The 22,052-nt window shown below is 37.0% G+C and overlaps 1 protein-coding gene and 1 non-coding gene across 5 annotated transcripts in view; one reads left to right on the forward strand and one right to left on the reverse strand.

The window, feature by feature from the left end:
• ZRANB3 (zinc finger RANBP2-type containing 3) overlaps positions 1-22,052 on the forward strand; it is a 296,619-nt gene that overhangs the window by 101,426 nt on the left and 173,141 nt on the right. For all 4 annotated transcript variants that reach the window (XM_042243938.2, XM_060410091.1, XM_012138942.5 and 1 more), the window contains one exon: positions 13,472-13,490. In XM_042243938.2, coding sequence (XP_042099872.1) covers positions 13,472-13,490 — 19 coding nt within the window. The remainder of the gene's footprint in view (positions 1-13,471; positions 13,491-22,052) is intronic.
• Positions 5,963-6,034, reverse strand: TRNAC-ACA (transfer RNA cysteine (anticodon ACA)). Its single transcript has one exon. It is a non-coding gene; the product is annotated as a tRNA-Cys (tRNA).

Here is a 22,052-nt window from a genome sequence, read left to right on the forward strand (position 1 = left end):
TTCTGAATAACCAACAAATCACAGAAGAAATCAAAAAAGAAATCAAAATATGCATAGAAACTAATGAAAATGAAAACACAACAACCCAAAACCTGTGGGACACTATAAAAGCAGTGCTAAGAGGAAAGTTCATAGCAATTACAGGCATACCTCAAGAAACAAGAAAAAAGTCAAATAAATAACCTAACTCTACAACTAAAGCAATAGAAAAGGAAGAGTTGGAGAACCCCAGAGTTAGTAGAAGGAAAGAAATCTTAAAAATTAGGGCAGAAATAAATGCAAAAGAAACAAAAGAGACCATAGCAAAAATCAACAAAGCCAAAAGGTGGTTCTTTGAAAGGATAAATAAAATTGACAAACCATTAGCCAGACTCATCAAGAAGCAAAGAGAGAAAATACTTTCTAAAATCTGTAAGTATAAGGAGTTTGTTCCTAGTTTTGGGTTTGTACTTATTTGACATAAGTTTTTTAAATTAATAATAAGGTTTTGGGAGAATATTTTCCTTTGAAATAAGTTTGATGATTACTCAAATATGAGGCCCTGCTTGAGGCATTCATTCTGAACCCAGTCAATATTTTAATCCTTCGTCATATTCTTTTGAATGTAACTTTCATTGCACACTTAGAAGTGACTACTCTTGTCTTTGGCCTTAGTCTTGACCTTGAAAGGACTTCTACTATAACATTAGTAACACTTAGTACACTTATTGCTTATATGTTTGCATCTTGCTCAGATAAAAGGCCTAGCACTATGCCTGGTGCTCAAAGGTATATTTGGTGAATGACCAAATGAATATTAATGAATATCATGCGCTTGGTGCTTATTGAAATTTAAAATAATTTTTAATATGTACTTCCACTAATTTAATATGTGCTTCTCTGATGGCTCAGAGGTTAAAGCGTCTGCCTGCAATGCGGGAGACCTGGGTTCGATCCCTGGGTTGGGAAGATCCCCTGGAGAAGGAAATGGCAACCCACTCCAGTATTCTTCCCTGAAGAATCCCATGGATGGAGGAGCCTGGTGGGCTACAGTCCACGGGGTCGCAAAGAGTTGGACACGACTGAGCGACCTCACTCACTCACTCACTCACTCCACTAATTCAGCCTCACAGCTGCACAAGCTTGAGACAGTAATAAAAGTACTCAGGCTTTATTAATATATAATTCAATAAATCTAAAATATAGGCTAAAAAGAATTTGTAAGCAAAAGATTATTTAATTTTCATATTTTGAGAGAATTCTCAGTTTGTAATAAAACTATTGAACTTATTTCTCCATCTACCTAGCAATATTTAAGCATCTTTACTGTCTGAGCCACAAGGGGGCTTCCCCATCAATGGTGCACATGTCTTTATTAAGTAATTTTATTACTGTAAATCATTTTTGCTACTTATAAATGTGGCTTCTCTGGTGGCTTAGCTGGTAAAGAATCTGCCTGCAATGAGGGAGACTTGGGTTGGGAAGATCCCCTGGAGAAGGGAATGGCTACCTTCTCCAGTAAGTATTCTTGCCTGGAGAATCTCATGGACAGCAGAGCCTGGCAGGCTGCAGTTCATGGAGTCACAAACAGTTGGCTACAGCTGAGTGACTAAGCACACAAAGTCACTTTAGATCAGGCAGACCTGAATTACTTCTTATTTGCTTTTTATATGAACTATATTTTTGTTTTTAACTCCAAAATATTCTAATGAATGTTATTGTCTAATCCCTTTAAATTCTCCCACTAATTATTGCAGGAATATTCACCTTTTTTTGACCTGCAGTTTTATAAATAATAATAAATAATTGTTTGAAAACTAACGTGATATAATGGCCCAGGGGAAATTATTATACACCCTGAAAACAATAATAATTCTCTCAAAACAGCTAAGATACACCATTTTTTTTTAAACCACCTAGGAAGATGCAGACACTATTTCCTGTTTTGCTCTTTATTCATAAAAGTTACAGGGTAATTTTGTGCTTCATTAGTCAGACTAATGAAGCATAATATTTTCAAGATATTATCATGCATTAGGAGTTAGTTTATTTTTAAAACACTCATGAACAGGAAAAGCAATTCTTTTTGAAACTTCATTGGGTTGTTGGTATACACACAGATTTGTTTATATTCCCCCACATCTCTTATGTACCTTGAAATTATTACCAGACTTTTATGTCCTTCCTGTGTGTGATTGGGGTTTCATAATTGGTAAAAAGAACTAACACAAAATAAAACACTAAATGTTATCTTAGTCTGTTTTTCAAAGTCATAACATGTACAGCAGATGTGGGTTGCTTCATGTAAAATCTTTCTCCTCTTCCTTCCCTGTCAACAGAGTCTAGAATTCTTTGGATGTACCTTCCATGTGTCTCTGAACATGGTGGGTAAGGATATGTTCTCTGGAGCTACTTAGGATGAACCAGCAGAAAGACGACATGAGTAGGGTATTGAATTAATCAGCTGGAATCATTCCTCCCTGGATTTCTCATTATATATTATGTGATATATTAATTCTCTTTAATGGTTAAGCCATTTTGAATTGTTTCTTTCCTTGCACTGCATCCTCATGGAAACAGTGTTCATAAAACCAGGTTTTAAAGTCATCACATTTCCTTCCATTTATAATGGCTAAATTGGAAGCCACTGCCCTCTGTTGTTTAGTTGCTAAGTTGTGTCCTACTCTTTTGAGACTCCATAGACTTAGCTCACCAGGCTCCACTGTCCGTGGAATTTTCAAGGCAAGAATACTAGTGTGGTTTGCCGTTTCCTTCTCCAGGGGATCTTCCTGACCCAGGAATGGGACCCATGTCTCCTGCATTAGCTGGCTTATTCTTTGCCACTGAGCCACCAGAGAAGCCCATTGTCCTTTGTATCTTTCCTTTGTTCATTGCCAGTACTTACTTTTTGACCATGAACATAGTTATTTGGAGTTTATTGAACAGAACTTATTATCACCATCATAACAGCACTAAAGTTTTTATGGTATCTTTTTATTTACAATGTATTATCTCACTTTATCCCAGCATAGCTTACTTGACTTGTTGTTCAGTCACTAAGTCACGTTGGACTTTTTGCGACCCCATGGACTGCAGCACGCATGGCTTCCCTGTCTGTCACTATCTCCCAGAGTTTTCTCAAACTCATGTCCATTGAGTTGGTGATGCTATCCAATCATCTCATCCTCTCTCACCTGCTTCAGGGTCTTTTCCAGTGAGTCAGCTCTTCACATCAGGTAGCCAAAGTATTAGAGCTTCAACTTCAGAATCAGTCCTTTCAGTGAATTTTCAGAGTTGATTTCCTTTAGGATTAACTGGTTTGATCTCAAACTTGGCTTACTCATTTCATAAAACAGATGAGACTTAAGAAACTGGCGATAGAGGTCTGAGATTTGTTTAACTATATGCTTGCAAATAACAGCAATGCTTTAAGCTTTTACAGATATGCGGCAAACTGATTTGATTCGCAGACAAAATAAATACTGTTGTTTTGCTGTTTTTATTTTTAACAGAAATTTCTAACCCAAGGGGAAGAGTCACAGACTCAAATCCATTGTTTAAATATTCCCTCTAGAGGTTTGATTGTTTTCGTTATAATCAAGTGCTTAATTAGCTTCAGTTTCAAATATAAACATGCATCCTATACCATAATGACTTCAGGATATTCAGGGAAAAGTTCCAAAAAGAGATTTTAAATATGCATCTATCTGGAGTATATTGTAAAAGCCTTAGGTGCAGATTTAGGACTTGTGTATGTGTGGTACTTGAAACTATGAGGATGAACGATAGCTTTAGGAATTTAGGTGGAGCACAAGGAGAATGTGACTGAAGATTGAACACGGAAGAGGTTGAGTAGCAGAGGAGGCACCAGGAAATGGGGCAGAGATGAAAGCTAGCAGGAGAATCAGGAGTGGTTGGGAGACCCAGGAGATCTTTTCCAGAAAGTGTTGTTCTACCACAGACAGTATGAAAAATCAAGCTAGTTGGGAGCTGAAGCAGAGGGTTTCCTGACCACATGTATTTACCATTTGTCAAAGCAAGAAATTTTTTTTTCTAATTTTCAGCCTCAATTTTTTTCCTCCCCCCCCTTTCTCTTTTCTCTTTTATTTTGCATGTTAGTATCATGTTACAGTATTATATTGTGGACTTTAGGAATTTTACATAAGATTAGAAAAGGTGTAAATCTTAAGTTATTAGTTGTGACACACGTACATATCTATACATACACACACACACACATATACATACTGTATTCACATGCACACACATATATTAACTTGTATTCACAGAGCCTATTTTCAGAAGGCTACACGAGAAATTGGTTATAGCTAATGTCTGGAACACCCTTGAGGAATAGGGATTGGAGAAAGATTTTCTACTTTTGTACCTCTTAAATCATGTGGATATAATGTATCTCCAATTCCAAAAGTAAATAATATTAAAACTAAACAAATACCCTCCTACACTGTTGGTGGGAATGCAAACTAGTACAGCCACTTTGGAGAACAGTGTGGAGATTCCTTAAAAATTGCAAATAGAACTACCTTATGACCCAGCAATTCCACTGCTGGGCATACACACCGAGGAAACCAGAATTGAAAGAGACACATGTATCCCAATGTTCATCGCAGCACTGTTTATAATAGCCAGGACATGGAAACAACCTAGATGTCCATCGGCAAATGAATGGATAAGAAAGCTGTGGTACATATACACAATGGAGTATTACTCAGCCATTAAAAAGAATACATTTGAATCAGTTCTGATGAGATGGATGAAACTGGAGCCGATTATACAGAGTGAAGTAAGCCAGAAAGAAAAACACCAATACAGTATACTAACACATATATATGGAATTTAGGAAGATGGCAATGACGACCCTGTATGCAAGACAGCAAAAAAGACACAGATGTGTATAACGGACTTTTGGACTCAGAGGGAGAGGGAGAGGGTGGGATGATTTGGGAGAATGGCATTGTAACATGTATACTATCATGTAAGAATCGAATTGCCAGTCTACGTCTGACGCAGGATGCAGCATGCTTGGGGCTGGTGCACGGTGATGACCCAGAGAGATGTTATGGGGAGGGAGGTGGGAGGGGAGTTCATGTTTGGGAACGCATGTATACCCATGGTGGATTCATGTCAATGTATGGCAAAACCAATACAGTATTGTAAAGTAAAATAAAGTAAAAATAAATAAAATAAAATCCTTCAGCATTTAAGAAAAAAAAATAAATTCTCAATTAGAAAAAAAAACTAAACAAATAAAACACAGCCCATTTTATCATGTTGAACTTTGATAGTTATGGGGAAAGGGATTTTTAAGATACGGCTCTAGTTAGAAAAAATGTTGTGACTTGGTTCTCTGAACTCCTGGCCCTGTGGCTTAGTCTATAGGGAATAGTGGGTGGGTTTATTAAAGTAACATTAAGTTGTTGTTCAGTTGCTAAGTCATGTCCAACTCTTTGCCACCCCATGGACTGCAGCACACTAGGCTTCCCTGTCTTTCACTATCTCCCATAGTTTGCTCAAACTCATGTTCATTGAATCAGTGATGCCATCCAACCATCTCATCCTCTGTTGCCCCCTTCTTCTCCTTCCTTCAATCTTTCCCAACATCAGAGTCTTTTCTAATGAGTTGGCTCTTCCCATCAGGTGATCAGAGTACTGGGGCTTGAGCATCAGTCCTTCCAATGAATATTCAGGGTTAACTTCCTTTAGGATTGACTGGTTTGAACTCCTTGCTGTCCAAGGGACTCTCAAGAGTCTTCTGCAGCACCACAATCCAAAAGCATCAGTTCTTTGGTCTCAGCCATTTTTATGGTACAACTCTCACATCTGTACATGACTACTGGAAAAACCATAGCTTTGACTGTTTAGACCTTTGTTGGCTAACATGTAGCCTATCAGGCTTCTCAGTCCATGGGATTTTTAAGGCAAGAGTACTGGAGTGGGTTGCCATTTCCTTCTCCTGGGAATCTTCCCTACCCGGGGATCGAACCCAGGTCTCCCGCATTGTAGGCAGTCGCTTTACCCTCTGAGCCACCAGGGAAGCCCAACATTAAGTTAGCATTGGTCAAATATAACATACTAAAGGGTGGTATGGTAGTATATTAACCATATTAAATTGTTGATTCCTGCTACTGGACAGTTTCATGTGAATATCCAAAAAGTCAATATTCTTCCTGGGTTAGTAGCCCACATCTGAGGTCACAGCATGCATGGTAATTGATTAAGCAAATTCTGTTTTCATGTACTGAGTCCTGAATTCTGTACTTCTGATTCAAAACAGAGTTTGTTGTTTAGTCACTGAGTTGTGTCTGACTCTTTGCAACCCTATGAATTGCAGCTCACCAGGCTTCCCTGTCCTTCACTGTCTCCTTGAGTTGGCTCAAACTCATGTCCATTGAGTTAGTGATACCATCCAACCATATCATCCTCTATCATCCCCTTCTCCTCCTGCCTTCAGTCTTTCCCAGCATCAGTCAGGTGGCCAAAGTATTGGAACTTCAGCTTTAGCATCCTTTAGTCCTTCCAAGGAATAGTCAGGATTGATTTCCCTCAGGATTGCCTGGTTTGATCTCTTTGCTGTCCAAGTGATTCTCAAGAGTCTTCTCCAGCACTACAGTTCTAAAGCATCAGTTCTTCTGTGCTCAGCCTTCTTTACAGTTGAACTCACATCCATCCATGACTACTGGAAAAACCATAGCTTTGACTATATGGACCTTTGTCAGCAACGTAATATCTTTGCTTTTCAATAAACTATCTAGGTTTTTCATACAGAATTAGAGCATTAAATTCTCAATGTCATCAAAATATTCTCTTGGAGAGTTTTTGTGTTTTCTTTTTGACATGATTTATTCAAAAGAGATATGGGTGTTCATTATTGAAGAGGTTTTTTTTTTTTAATATAAAGAAATTGGAGAAAAGCTTCCAGTTAAACACACATTATTTGGTTCTATGAGTCTTAGAAGAGAAATTTAACTGGTGTGTAAAGTGATTGTTAGGAAAGTATAATGCTGTTCAGTTTTCTCTTTTCTACCTGTCTTTGAATTGGGGTTTAAAATAGTTAACACTGAACATGTGCATCCATAGTTACAGCTGGTGCAAATACCAGAATATATATGTCTTGATACGGTAAGTGGTGATTAATGTAAGGAGCCTCAAAGTTTTGGAAACAACTCAGTGAAGTGGAAAGTTGCTTTTTTGATGTCTGTAGCCATGCTGGATAAGCTATGATTCAAGCAATTAACAATGAATTTGGAACAAAGAATATTATTTATTTTTTATGAAAATGGAAAACTGAACTGCTTGTTAAATTCAGATGAAATTGTATAGCTATTGGCATACCAAACCAGGTTTGACAAATAAAATGCATATTCTTTAATGAAGGGTTTTTTTTTTTAGCTGTAGGTTAAAGTCCCTATAATATGGATTATATTTGCTATTTCCCAGTGGGAGAAAAAAACTGTTTATATTTCCATGGATATAATGTAATTATATGTAATAATGTGATTATGGGCAGTCCATTTACAAATGAAGTTTAGACTTTAGTTTCATTCAGATATGATATAAAATTTCTATGAAGTGAGAAATTGGATTAGCTATATTTTCATCTTTTATATTATGGTCTCCATCAGTCATTTTTATTGTTTTCCTTCTCAATGTTGACTCCATGTCCACTGTTCGGGTTTCCAACATGTTATATGGCTACTTCCCTATTTTTAGTTTTTCTTTTGTTTTTTTGCTTTTTGCTACCAAAATTCCTTTCTGATTACTCTGTATCTGTTGGCTCCCTTTTTTTTTTTTAAACTATCCACAATCCTCTTAACAAATGAGAACTGCAAGTGAGCTTACACATGAGCTGCTTATAACTTAGTATGGTGGCCTTTTAGTCATCCTTTGCAGCATTTGACACTGTTAACCCATTTACCCTGTTTTGAAATGTGTATCCCCTGGACTTCTTAGTCCCTGAACCTTGTTCTCTAACTCCATAAATATTTTTAGTTCCTTCCCTTTGCTTTCAGAATAAGAGTGCTTCCCAAGGTTGTAGCCATGAAAAAAGTTCATTCCTTTTTTTTACAGTTTTTGCAGGAGAACCCCATTCATTTCTACTTCTTCTGTTACCATCTTCATGCATAGCTACTTGACCATTTTTATTTGTTGTCTTAACTTGGTTGCCAAGTTAAGACATCTGTTGATCCACAGATGTTACATTCATAGAGTCAGTGATTGGGTTATGTATAGTATTTTGCCTTTTTAAAATATCTTCTCTGTTCCCTACTTTTTTTTTGAGCAACTACCATGTTTATGTGTTCCCCGTACAGAATAATTCCTTAAGACAGTAGTCTCTACTCAGTCTCTGCCCTTCTTCTGCTTCCATTGTCTCCTGAACCCTTTTAGGTGAGGCTTTTGTTCCCTACTGTTCTATCAAAGTTGCCCTTGTCAGGGCTGTGAATGATCTCTTGCCAAATCAAATGATCAATTCCTAGACCGCATTCCACTAGGCTTGTCAGCAGCATTTGTCATAGTTGTTCATTAGCTCCTTCCAGAACAGTTTCTTAACTTGGCCTCAAGGTCACTACATTCTTCTTGTAGTTTTTTATATTACTGGATCTTCCTCAGTTTCCTTTGCTGGATCTTTCTCCCTTTTGTGACCTCTTATTGTTGGAGTGCTCCAGGGCTCTCTGTCAGTAGCTTTCTTCTTCCTAGGTGATCTCATTTAGTCTCCTGACTTTAAATATCACCAGTTTGGTTTTCTGGAGCTTCCTGGTGGCTCAGTGGTAAAGAATCTGCCTACCAGTGCAGGAGATGTGGGTTTGATCTCTGGGTTGGGAAGATCCACTGAAGAAGGAAATGGCAACTCACTTCAGTATTCCTGCCTGGAAAATCCCATAGACAGAGGAGCCTGGTGGGGTTACATAGTCCATGGGATTGCGAAAGAGTTGTTCACGACTTAGCAACTAAACAAGAACAAATTTAGTATTTTGCTTTAGAATAATTTTAGTACTGCCTCTCCTTTGTCACCTCCCTTCAGTTTTGCACTTTGAGATTACAGAATGGGTCCTTCCACTTGTAGAGTCTTCATTTAGAATATACATCATCCACTAAATTCACGTATATATAGTTTCATTGCCAATCACATTTCCTTTTCATCTTCTATCTTGAATCTATATTAAGGTGTTTTTATTGTTTGGTTATTTTTCTCAAGTATTTTTCTTCAAATGGTTTGCTTTAAGTGATATAATCTTGGAGATCTTGATTAGCTGTATGTCTTTTTGCCATCCCTTCTAATTAATGGGTATCTCAACTGGATATACGATTCATGAGTTCTGCTTTCCTTTCAGTAGTCTAGATTAGTTTCCATTGTTTTTTAGTTTCTGATGTTGATGATAGAAGTGCAATGCAGTTGTTTTTTCCCCTTTATTGATAATTTTTCTTTCAGTCTGAATACTTACAAGGTTTTCTTTTTGTTCATAAGATTAATGAATTTTATACGGATGTGAGTAGATATTTGTCTTTTCAGCTCACCCCGAAATGTGGTTCTCTGTTTCAGTTATCCATCAGAGGTATTTTCTTTAGCCCCCCAAAATTTTCTTTTGTTTACTTAATTTTTGCTTCTCCTTCATATATTGTGTCTTTTCTCCTTTTGAACACCAGTTTTTCACATTAGTTTTCAGGTTCTGTTCTTCAAGCGTTTTTTCTTTGCACTTCATCTCGTAGTCTACTGATTTAGCTGTCAGTAATAATCATCTTTTTAAAAAATTTATCTACTCATTTTAGTTTGGAAACCATGGAAGGGAGTGTGTGTGTGTGTTGCATTAGAATTTATTTAGGTGCTATAACAATTTTTGTGCAGGTGTTTAGTCTTTCTAGCACTGCTATTTCACTAGATATATATTCTGATTATTTACTTGTATTCTGCTCTTTCAGATGATGGGGCCTCTCACATGATCAGTTATTTTTCTATGATTGTTATTGTTGTTGTTCAGTCGCCAAATTGTGTCTGACTCTTTGAGACCCAATGGACTGCAGCCCACCAGGCTTCCCTGTCCCTCATCATCTCCCAGAGTTTGCCCAAGTTCATGTCCATTGAATCGGTGATACCATCCAACTGTCTCTAATCCTCTGTCACCCTCTTCTCTTTCTGTCTTCAGTCTTCACCAGGGTCTTCCCCAATGAGTCAGCTGTCTGCATCAGGTGGCCAAAGTTTTGGAGCTTCAGCTTCACTGATGGCTGTTTCTATGATAGCTCATTGGAAATCAAGTCTGATTGCTGAACTATTGTAAATAGTAGGACTGCCAGAGGTTGGGACAGATATAGTGCCTAAATTTGAAGGACAGTCAGCCCCACTAGAAATACCTGAAGGAAGCTCAGTGCTCTTTGATGTACTTAAACTGTCCTGGTTTCCAAAGTTGGGAAGACCACCTGTCTCGTGTTAGGAGAATCCAGCATAACCAGAGGGCTGGAAGACAGTCTTACAACTGGGGTCTTCAGATACTTAAAAGTCAAGCCAAGGCAGTGATCCACAGCCACCAGTTGTGTCAGTTGTTGCCCAGGGCTCTGATGCTATTTTTTAGTCGGTTAACCACCCATGGGGTGATTTAGCTGCCTAACAATTTGCTCTGATGTTACTTCACTAGAGTCATAAACCTCATCTAGCAGCCTGCAGGTCACAGTAGCTGTTTAACTTTAGAAAGTTAAGGAACTTGGAGTTGGGCATAGAAAACAAGCCACAGTCAAGGTGTTATATTACAGACTATCCTTGATCCTTTCTCATTCCAATGCCTTTACATTCTAATGACTCTCAGATTTATTATATCAGTCCCTGCTATTCCCCTGACTCACATATCCCTTGCCCCACTCAACAGTACAACTGGGGTATCTAATGGATACCAGAAAGACTATAGATCGAAACCTAAGTTGTTTTTTTTTTAAACCCTCTTGCAACTTGCAGGATCTTAGCTCCCCAACCAGAGATTGAACTGTTCCCCCCTGCAGTGGAAGCATGGCATCCTAACCATTGGACCACCAGGGAAGTCCCCCAAACAGAACTTTTGATTGTGATCTCCAAACCTGCTGCTCTCCCCACCCTTCCTTTCTCAGTGAATGCATTACCACCATTTTTTCACAGTTAATTGCTTAAGCTGGTACCTTAAGATTCATTTTTGACTTCTTTCCCTTGTTTCATATCCATAATATCCCTATCCCAATTGTTCAGCATATCGTATTGCCTGTGCTTTCAAAATGTGTCTAAACTGACCAGTTTTCACCAACTCTGTCTCTATCATGCATCCATATGTTGTTGTTCCTCTCCTGTTCTACTTCAGGTGCCTCCCATCTGCTCTCGCTTTTTCTGCTCTTGTCTTCTATAGTTTATTCTCTAGAAGCCAGAGTAATCTTCTTAAAAAGTTAAATAAATGTTACTTACTTCCAAAGGATTCTAAGGAAATCTAGACTTCATGCCATTGCTTATGGCTGTCCATGGTCAGGACCTAAGGTGCTTCCAACCTTATTTTCTACCGTTTGCCATGACTCAGTACATTTTAATCACATTAGACTCCCTCTGCTTGCTTAACTATGTCATAACCATCTTATCTCAGAGCTCTTGCATTTGCTCATGGCTTTGTTTAGAGTACTCTTCCTCCAGATTTTCTCATGATTCCCTTCCTCATTAAATTTGTGACAACTTATTCAGATCTGTTTGAATTGCTTTATCATAAAGATTGTTCCTGACCACTCTTTAAAATAGATACTCCCTAATTCCCTATTGCACTTACCTTGTTTCAGTTTCTTTAATGGCAGATACCACCACTAGGATCATTTACTTGTTCACTGTCAGAAGTTCTTCCAGTCACCCTTTATGAGGAAAAACCTTTAAATGCTATATCCCTAGGACTTGGGCTTCCCAGGTGGCGCAGTGGTAAAGAATCTGCCTGCCAATGCAAGAGCCGCAGGTTTGATCCTGGGTCTTGAAGATCCCCTGGAGGAGGAAATAGCAACCCACTCCAGTATTGTTGCTTGGGAAATCCCATGGAAGAGGAGGCCGGCGGGCTACAGTCCATGGGGTTGCAGAGTCTAACATGACTGAGCACACAAACTTATGACAGTGCTAGGTACATAATGTTGTTCAGTCATTAAGTTGTGTATGACTCTTTGCAACCCCATGAACTGCAGCAGCCAGGCTTCCCTGTCCTCCCCTACCTCCCAGGGTTTGCTCAAACTCATGTCCATTGAGTCAGTGATACCATCCAATCATCTCATCCTCTGTCACTCCCGTCTCTTCCCTGTTGAGTTACTTAACAGGCACTCAATAAATAATATATACTTCAAATGACATCTTTACCAAATTTGAATTGGATTTCAAAATGAAAAAGTAGGTATACATGTAAATCTTCCTGGAAATAAGTCATATTTTTCAAAATATTGCTTTTTAGTTTTCTACTTTTCCAGCCTGTTTGCAAAAAATGTAATAAACTTGTTACTCTTGCATATGTTTTAAATTTCAGTTAGAGTATTTGTATTTTATTTTCCCATAAAAACTTAATATGTAACCAACCATCTTTTTCTTCATTTTAAGAACAAAATTCCATTTTACCTGTAGGTTATTTCTTAATAATATATTTATTACCAAATTATTAATTTGTGTTTTATGTTAAAGAAAGCATGTAATATAGTATAATGTCAAGGCCATTGGGATTAAAGGAAGGAGAAAAATGCAAATAGGGTATTTTTTCCTTTCTGATTTTTATATTCCAGTTTTTCTTTTTTCTTTTTTTTTAATTTCCTGTATATCACCTGGTTAAGAGATTGGTTTTTCCCCTTATGATGTACTCACTGTCTCTAAAGGACCCCTTGTGATCTTGACCATATCTGCTATCCTTTGTTTTGTTCTTTGCCTTTTTCTTCTAATTACGACCTTAGTTTATGCCCTGTCCTCAATTTCCAGTGGATAGAATTTACTTCTGTAGGTTAATAAGAAAGAATAGGGAGGAGAAAATTTAGTGAAATAATAGTAGAATACAAAATTCAGCTTGAAAGTGGCCTAGTATGTATAATATAGCATATATTAATATAATTTTATGTATAACATCCTAATGCACGTTAATACAGCGTTCTAATCTCTAGGGGAGAACATGAAACCTTACTTACTGATAAGGAGGGAAGTGATTGGTACAATCACTTGCCGTTTTGCTCATGTTTTCGAAGGGTCATTGTAGCCATCGCCATGGGTGGGCATTGGGAAACAGCATATCTGAAACTAACAGTCCCACATAACCATATGCAGTTGGCAGCTGGAGAGTCTTGTAAGTCAGGAAAGGCCCTTATTCTTATGAACACTTATAAACACCTCTCTCTGGCGTAGTGCTGTAATGTGTAAACTGTTTTGTGGCAAGCTACTGAACACAACAACGCTTAATCAAAACTTTTTAAATGGTTGACTTTGGCAATTAAGACATTAATTTGGTTTTGTTTTTGTTTTTTCCAGGTGTATGGTGGCTGATGAAGTAAGTATTTTCATGATTTTTATGTCCTTTATAAAATTCCCCAGCCAGTTTTTATTGTCTGCTATTTACCCTGTACTCTCTCTCATATGACTCTGCATCTGTATATGGAGAGGAGAGGGGGAGGGTGAGGAGGAGGGTGGCAGGGCAGCAGCAGAGAGAATAAGAATGAGAAAGAGAATGTGTGTGTGTGTTTGTGTGTGCATGCATGCAAGAGTTAGTATTAACATTAATGATCCAGAAATATAGTGATCTATATTTGTGGCCTCAGAAGAATGAATGCAACCCCAGACGAAGCTGAACTCTTCTTTACTTGTCAAAATGCTGCTTGCTTAGAACCTGGACTTTTAAGATTTTGCTCTAAAGGTTATTTTTAATTGTTTTGTATGAGTGTGAAATGTACTATTCAAATGGTGTTTTATTGTCACTAATCAATTTGATACCTTTGAGTGGCATGTACTTGTATATACTCATATTCAGATTTTTCCACTGAAAGGGAAGCTCTTGCTACATAAGCTGCAGTACTCTGCATACATTCTGAGTAAATTTAAGTCAATAAAGTTCTGATTTTTTATATCATTTTGAAACATGTTTTCATGATATCTTTAATGATAATAGCAAAACATATACATTTAAGAATATATCAGAGATGAAGAAAATGGATATTGAATTTTTTAAAAAGATATAAGTGAGACCATAAAAAATTCTCCCAATTAGCTATTTTTTAATTTAATTTACATGTAGACTCACCAATGGTATATCTTTAGGAAAAAAGTAAATAAGAGTATAACATGCAAATGAATGCCAAGCAGAAGTTTGATATACGGCTTCTTGGTTCATGCTGATTTATAATTACTGAAGTTTTTAGTTTGAACTCTTTATAGGCATTTGTTTTTAGACTAAATGTTACAGTTAGAAACATAGTCATTGCCTGTGAAAAAGTTCAACAGTGTAATTAAAGAGACAGGACATGGACATTCGGAAAAAAAGCAGAAATTTTTATTTTGGAACAAGATGAATTCTGAAAGAATCTACATAAATTTATAGATTTGAGAGTCCAAAATTACTAAAAGAGGCTTATGTTTTTAGTCCCTGAATATGTTTTCAACAAATAGGAGTATGAATTCATACTTCAAAACCTCAAAACTAGGCATAACCATTTATATAATGTATAAATGTGTGCTACATGTATTGATATATGTAGAAATTATTTTTTAAACAGACCAGTTTTATTTTCAGTCAATATAACATGTAGTATTATTTGTTAATCTCCTCAAGTGATTCATGGGGAACATTTTACTGGCTATGACATTGCTACCTTGTTCCTCAATTTGGTGTTACAGTGGTTTGAATGTGCCTTAAATGTGCAGAATCTTTTATGGATTGAAATAAACATTTGATTAGCACCTTAACTCTGCTTAGCACTTATATTTCCCTGTTTTCTCAGTTAACATTAGACTAAGGATGGTGCATGATGAGTTCATGATGAATGCTTTAGCCAACAAGAGTTTTTCATTATACTCTTCACTTTTCATCTCCTATTATTTACAATTACACTTGCCACATGTCGAAGGATTTGTGGTAATCTTTTGAAACTATAATTTTTTAATTTAATAAATTAAAAAAAAACCATTTAATATTTTCTCAGTACTTAAAAGAAGATTCCCTTTTTGTGTCCCTCATATATCCTCATATTTCTCAGCATTTTAAAGACTTATTTTTTACACTTATTTGACTTTCCAGAGTTCATTATGTTGAATCCCCTATCAATAAGGTTAATTAAGGAAAAATCCTCAGTTTAACATATAAGTACAAAAAATAGTCACAGAAATAGCATAGTATTATAAATTCTAAGATCACAGCTCAAAATACAATAACATCCTCTGTTTTTTGATTGAGTTGAAATGCCATTTCTGTGGAATCTTATTGAGCTAATATGGATGAAAGTGAGTAAATTAAAAGTCTTGAAATAGAAAGAACTTGTATAAATGTGAATTATATGAACTCTGGTTTGACCTTCATTTTATTTTCTAATACTGTTCTCCTTCTCTTGCTCTTATCACAAAACAGTAGTGAAGTCAGAGAAGGAAATGCAGTTTATAATTTGGAGGTCAACCACATTTTGATTTTAAAATTAAAAAATATATTTTGATATGATGAATATTCAACTTATCAATAGATAGAGCTTTAGGAGAACAATTTTACATCTGTATTATTAGCCTCTTTTATTTCTTTTTTAATGCTTGAATACCTACTTGGAATATTGTATAATTTAACTGTCCGCTGTGATCTTTCCTTCCTAGCTTTGGAAGCAAATGACTTCCTTGCTGTATCCTCTTGTAGTATCTTTCCAATAATGTCCTTTCTAATGTATCAAATCTTTGTGGAATTATATAATATCTCTATTGCATATAAAATTGGAATGGTGACTTATTTCTGTTTGTCTAATTGTGTGATCTTTGAGTATTTATTATAAAACTATGTTTCAGATAGCCAACAAAGCTGCAACTTTTAATAAAATTAACTTTTCAGACTTAGCTTAAGCTCTTTTAATTCCTATTTCCCCTTCTTGGTTTAATGTAGTTAAGTGTTATCTCAAGAGCTATACAGTAAACATAAAGAAACTCTTTTGAAATAGTACTCCATTAATAATGGAATTTTGGGCCACAGTCTGTAGTCAGGCTCTTGCACTATTACCTTTGCTGTTTCTTAATAGTTTTTTAACCACTGTGTTTTTGTTCTGTTGAAAATGTTTATTCACAGAAAGACTTTAAATGTGAAAAATAATTTCACATTAACATATACCAGGTAATTCAAGTGGATACACATGAGGAAAATATTAAATCTACACACACAATACCTTATTTTCAGGGATTTAAAGGCAATTATTCTTTGTAAAAGCTTAGTGTTTACAAAATTTTTGTGATGTTCGTTTTTACTTAAGAAAATGAGATTAACATCCTGGGTTTAGATGAATAGCTTAATAATTGTGCAGCTATGGACCAATTGTTGTCAGGACATGGATCTGTCTTCTCTGTGTATTGAATCTATTATCAGAGTCAGAAAATTCCTACTTTCCTCATTTGTAATATTTTTGTTAGTACTCTGCTTTAGTCCTCTCCCCCTATACTTTTCCCTAAGTTTCCTTCCTGTTACTTGAGAAAACATTTGGAGGCAGAGGGATGGTATAACCAAATAAAGAATTGCTTTCCTTCCTTTTTCAGAAGAAAAGGAAACCGTTTGTCAAGGCTAAGCCACTTGGCTTGGCTTACTTTGTGACTATTTTGGGATTAATAGATAAATATTTGGAACAGAGACCAGAGAGTTATCATTATGGATGCGCTTTTTTTTTTTTTTTGGTCAAGGTGCTTCTCTGGAAGAGAAGTTTGGAGGGGAGAGGCTGTGGAAACTGTTGAATGCTTGCAGAAGTTTTTCTGGAGGCTGAAGTTTGAAAAGCCTTGTGATTTTCTCTGCAGGCAGAAATCTGTAGGTGTCTCAAAACACCAAAGAACCCCCTTTAGAAGATTATTTCTGAGCAGAATACCTTAAAATTGATACTGTGGTATAGACTCTGCCAACATTTTAAGTCTGAGGACTAAGACATTAAACCAGACGTGAAGAATTTTAGTTTTCCTTTTATATAAGCCAAACTTGGTTTGACAAAGAGAGCTGAGATGATAATTTTTATTCCATTTGCTTCTACAAATCCTTCTTTCCCTTTACCAGACCCTGGTGGAATTGAATCCCCTCTGAGCTTTTACTGTTTCTCATAAGCAAAAACATAACCCCTTTGGGGTGGTGGTCCATTTTTGTTGAGTGAATAGACTGATTAAAAACTTAATACTTAATCAACACATATGTGCCAGGTTCTGTTCTATTGATTTACATGTATTCATTTATTTCATCTCTGGACAACCCAATAGAATGTTATGATTATTACTACCACCGTCATTTTTTAGATGAGAAAGCTGAAGCACAGGTCTGTTAGTAAATGGAGCTGGGATATGCTAGGAGCTGGTATCGAATCTGAAATAATCCAGCTCCCAAGTCCATTATTGCTGTTCTATACAAAGTCTGCAGGCACCAGACTTTCTATGTTTTGAAAGGATTCTTAAATACAGAAGACTCTGTAAGACACACTGCTCAAATGGATGAAACTGAATGATAAGTGATAGCATTTGTGCTGTTGAGACTGTTCTCTAAAGCGGTATCATTTGACTGCTTGTTCTTCATTTCTAAGGCCAGCTTTACTATTTTTTGAATGTCCTTTCTTAAAAATAACTTTTAAATTTTAGAATAGTCTTTTTTAAATTTTTTTGGTTGCGCTGGGTCTTCGTTGCTGCTTGCAGCCTTTCCCTAGTTGTGGAGAGCAGGGGCTACTCTTTGTTGCAGTGCATGGGCTTCTCATTGTGGGGGTTTCTCTTGCTGTGGAGCATAGGCTCTAGGCATTGGGCTTCAGTAATTGCAGCGGGTTGACTCTGTATTTGTGGGGTGCAGGCTCCAGGGCACGGGGGCTTTAGTAGTTGTGGCTCATGGGTTCTAGAGCACAGGCTCAGTAGTTGTGGTGAACGGCCTTTAGTTGCTCTACGGCATGTGGAATCTTCCTGGACCAGGATAGAACCCATGACCCCTCCAATGGCAGGTAGATTGTTATCCACTGTCCCACCAGGGAAGTTCAGTAACACTTTTAGTTTTATAGTTATTGTGAAGATAGTACAGAAAATTCTCTTACGCCCCAAAGCCAGTCCCCCATTATTAGTTACTTTACTAAACTAATAGTACTGTGTCTCAATTAATGAACCAATATTCATATATTAATACTGTTAACTAAAAGCCATACTTTATTTAGACATCCTCCAGTTTTTACTGATGTCCTTTTCTTTTGCAGGAGTCCATCCATGTTTTATAACATATAACTCCATTATATGTTTTAAATAGACAGGTGGTTGTTGTTCAGTCGCTCAGTCACGTTCAACTTTGTGACCCCATGGATTGTAGCACACCAGGCCTCCCTGTCCTTCACCATCTCCCAGAGCTTGCTCAAGCTCATGTCAATTAAGTTTGTGATGCCATCCAACCATCTTGTCCTCTGTTGTCCCCTTTAACTCTTGCCATCAATCTTCCCCAGCATCAGGGTCTTTTCTAATGAGTTGGCTATTCACATAGGTGACCAAGTATTGGAGCTTCAGCATCAGTCCTCCCAATGAATATTCAGGGTTGATTTCCTTTAGGATTGACTGGTTTGATCTCTTTCCAGTCCGAGGGACCTCAAGGGTCTTTTCCAGCACCGCAGTTCTAAACATCAGTTCTTCGGTGCACAGCCTTCTTTATGGTCCAACTCTCACATCCATATGACTAACCAATAGCTTCTCCTAGTTGTGAGTTTCTCAGACTTCCCTTATTTTTGAAGACCTTTACAGTCTTGAGAATTAATTGTTTAGCATTTGGTAAAATGTCTCTTAATTGGGATGCGTTGTCTGATGTTTTTCTCATGATCAGACTGGGGTAATGTGTTTTGACAAAAAGACCACAGAGGTAAAGTGCCATTGTCACCATGTAATAGCAAGGGTACATAATATCAATTCAACTTCACTATTGATGTTAACCTTGATTACCTGGCTTGATGTAATGTTTGTCAGGCTTTTACCCTATAAAATTACTGGTTTTGTTGTTGTTGTTCCTTCCCATACTATGTTTTTTGAAAGAAAATAACTGTATGTAGCCCATACTTAAGGAATGGGGATTTATGTTCTACTTCTTAAAGGCAGAGTAAATATATAAATTGGGCTACCCTGGTGGCTCAGTGGTAAGGAATCTGCCTGCCAATACAGGATATGCAGGTTCAATCCCTGGAGAAAATCCAGGAAGATCCCCTGGAGAAGGAAATGGCAAACTACTCTAGTAACTCCAGTAATCTTGCCTGGAATATCCCATGGACAGAGGAAACTTTTGCAAGGTTGCGAAAGAGTAGGATATAACTGAGCTACTAAACAACAACAAATACATAAATTATTTGGAATTCATTCTTTCACTCACTTACTTTATTGTGTATTTATATCTGTAGGACTCATGGACATTCATCTTATATTTTGGGTTATTATCAGTACTTTTTAATTTTGTTATGCAAATGGTCCCAGCTTTGGCTGTTGGGAGGTCTTTTAATTCACTCCTGTGTCTATGACTTGCCCACTTCTCTATAGGTTGTTCTGTTTGGGGTTTTCTGTTTTCTTTGGGTTTTTTTTGTTTTTGTTTTTGTTTTTTTTCAGCATTTTCTTACTTTCTGGCACTATAAGATGCTCCAGGCTTCTCTTGTATATGTCCTACCACAGTCCTTGAATCAGCCATTTCTCCATGAAATCCTGGTTCTTCTTATTGGAGAAAGATACTGGCATCAGATCTAGGTGGCAGGTGTACTCATTTTTACTGAGGTGTCATTCCTTCTAGATCCTCTCAGCTGACAGCAGTGAAAGTGAAGTTGCTCAGTAGTGTCCGACTCTTTGTGACCCTATGGGCTGTAACCCACCAGGCTCCTCCCTTCATGGGATTCTCCAGGCAAGAATACCGGAGTGGGTTGCCATGTCCTCCAGGGGATCTTCCAGACCCAGGGATCGAACCTGGGTTGCCTGCATTGCAGGCAGATGCTTTAACCTCTAAGCCATGTGTGTGTATGTACATATTTATAGATATTTATCTATGCAACCAGCTGTATCTGTATTTAAGCTAAACATGAGTTCTTCTTGATTTCTCTAGCTCTAATCGTTTACCACATGGATCATTCTATCTTTTCCCCTTGCTTAACTGTAACTTCCCACTCCATCAGTGAGAATCCTAGCTCCCACCATCTGATATCTCTTTAATTAATTATACATTTCTAGTATATAGGCATGGTGGTTTCAGTATTATTAATCTGTGCCCTCACAGGAAAGAAAATTATTAACTAGAGTTCAGTGCTTATGTACAGTTCCTTTTACCTTTATTTTTACAGATTCCATTCATTTTCAGAATTATTTCTCTTTGTGATCCAGTGAAGTTGTTTCATACACTTATAATACATTCCAATTACTATATCACACATTACATTGCATCATGAGATCTTCTTACCTCCTAAATTATTTTCAAATTATTTATATATATCAAAGTTTACTTTTTGTAATGTATTATAATGTTCTATGGATTTTCACAAATACTTAATGTCTTTTAGGCACCATTACAGTATAATACAGAATAATTTTACTGCTCTAAATAACCCCCTGTGCTTCTTACTTAATTCCCTTCAGGCCAAAACCCCCAACAACCAAAGATGTGTTTAATGATGCTATCATTTTTCCTTTTCCAGAATGTCATACGATTGGCAGTATACAGTTTGTAGATTTTTCAGACTGACTTTTTCCACTTAGCCTTGTGCATTTAAGTTTCAACCCATGTCTTTTTGTGGCTTGATAGCTTTTCTTTTCATCACTGAATAAAATTCCATGATATGGATGTGCCACGGTTTGTTTTTCCACTCACCAAGATGAAGGGATGTACCTGTTGCATCCAGTTTTGGCAGTTACGTAGGTATCTGTGTGTGTATAATCTGTTGAGTAACTATCTAGGAGTGCAATTGCTAGATTATATGGTGTGTTAGTTTCCTAAGGGTGCTGTGAGAAAGTACCACCAACCTGGTGGCTTAAAACAACAGAAGTTTATCCTCTCTCAGTTCTAGAGGCTGGAAGTCTGAAATCAAGGTGTCAGGAAGTTTGTTTTCTTGAAATCTCTTCGAAGCCTGTCTGCTGGCTTCAGGTGTAGGTCGGCAGTCTAGGCATTTCTGGGCTTGTAGATGTGTCCTTTCAATCCCTGCCTCCCTTTTCAGGAGGCGTTCTCCCCCTCTGTCTCTAATTCACTTGTAAGAACATTAGTCAGATTGGATTAATGGCTTACCCTACTATGATATGACATCTTCACTAATTACATCTGCACAACCCTGTATCCAAAAAAGGTCGTGTCCTGAAATACTGATTGGGTAGGACTTCAATCTATCTTTTGGTGAGTAGACACAATGCAACCCATAATGTCTGCTGAGAATATGTTCACTTTTGTCAAAAACTGTCAAACTGTCTTTAGATGTGGCTGTACCATTTGGCATTCCTGCTAATTGTGAGTGAGAATTCCCCTTGCCCTGCATTTTCACCAGCAGTTGGTAATGTCCGCTTAAAAAAAGATTAAAAAAAATTTTTTTAGCCGTTTTACTAGCTATAGTGGAATTTCATTGTTCTTTTAATTTCTAGTACTCTAATAACAAAAGATTTTAAGCATCCTTTCATGTTTTATTTGCCATCTATGGATCTTCTTTGGCATGGTCTTTGTTCAGTTCTTTTGCCCATGTTTTAATTAGATTTTTTTTTTTGCTATGGAGTTCTAAGAGTTCTTTGTACATTTTAGGTACAAGTCTTTTATCAGATATGTGATTTGCAAGTATTTTCTCCAATCCTTTGACTTATCTTTCATTCTTTTAAAAGTTTCTTTCACAGAGCAGAAGTTTTTACCTTTAATAAAATCCAACCTATCAACTTTTTCTTTCATTGA

The sequence above is a fragment of the Ovis aries genome, chromosome 2 (genome assembly GCF_016772045.2).
Source record: "Ovis aries strain OAR_USU_Benz2616 breed Rambouillet chromosome 2, ARS-UI_Ramb_v3.0, whole genome shotgun sequence".
Classification (NCBI taxonomy): domain Eukaryota; kingdom Metazoa; phylum Chordata; class Mammalia; order Artiodactyla; family Bovidae; genus Ovis; species Ovis aries.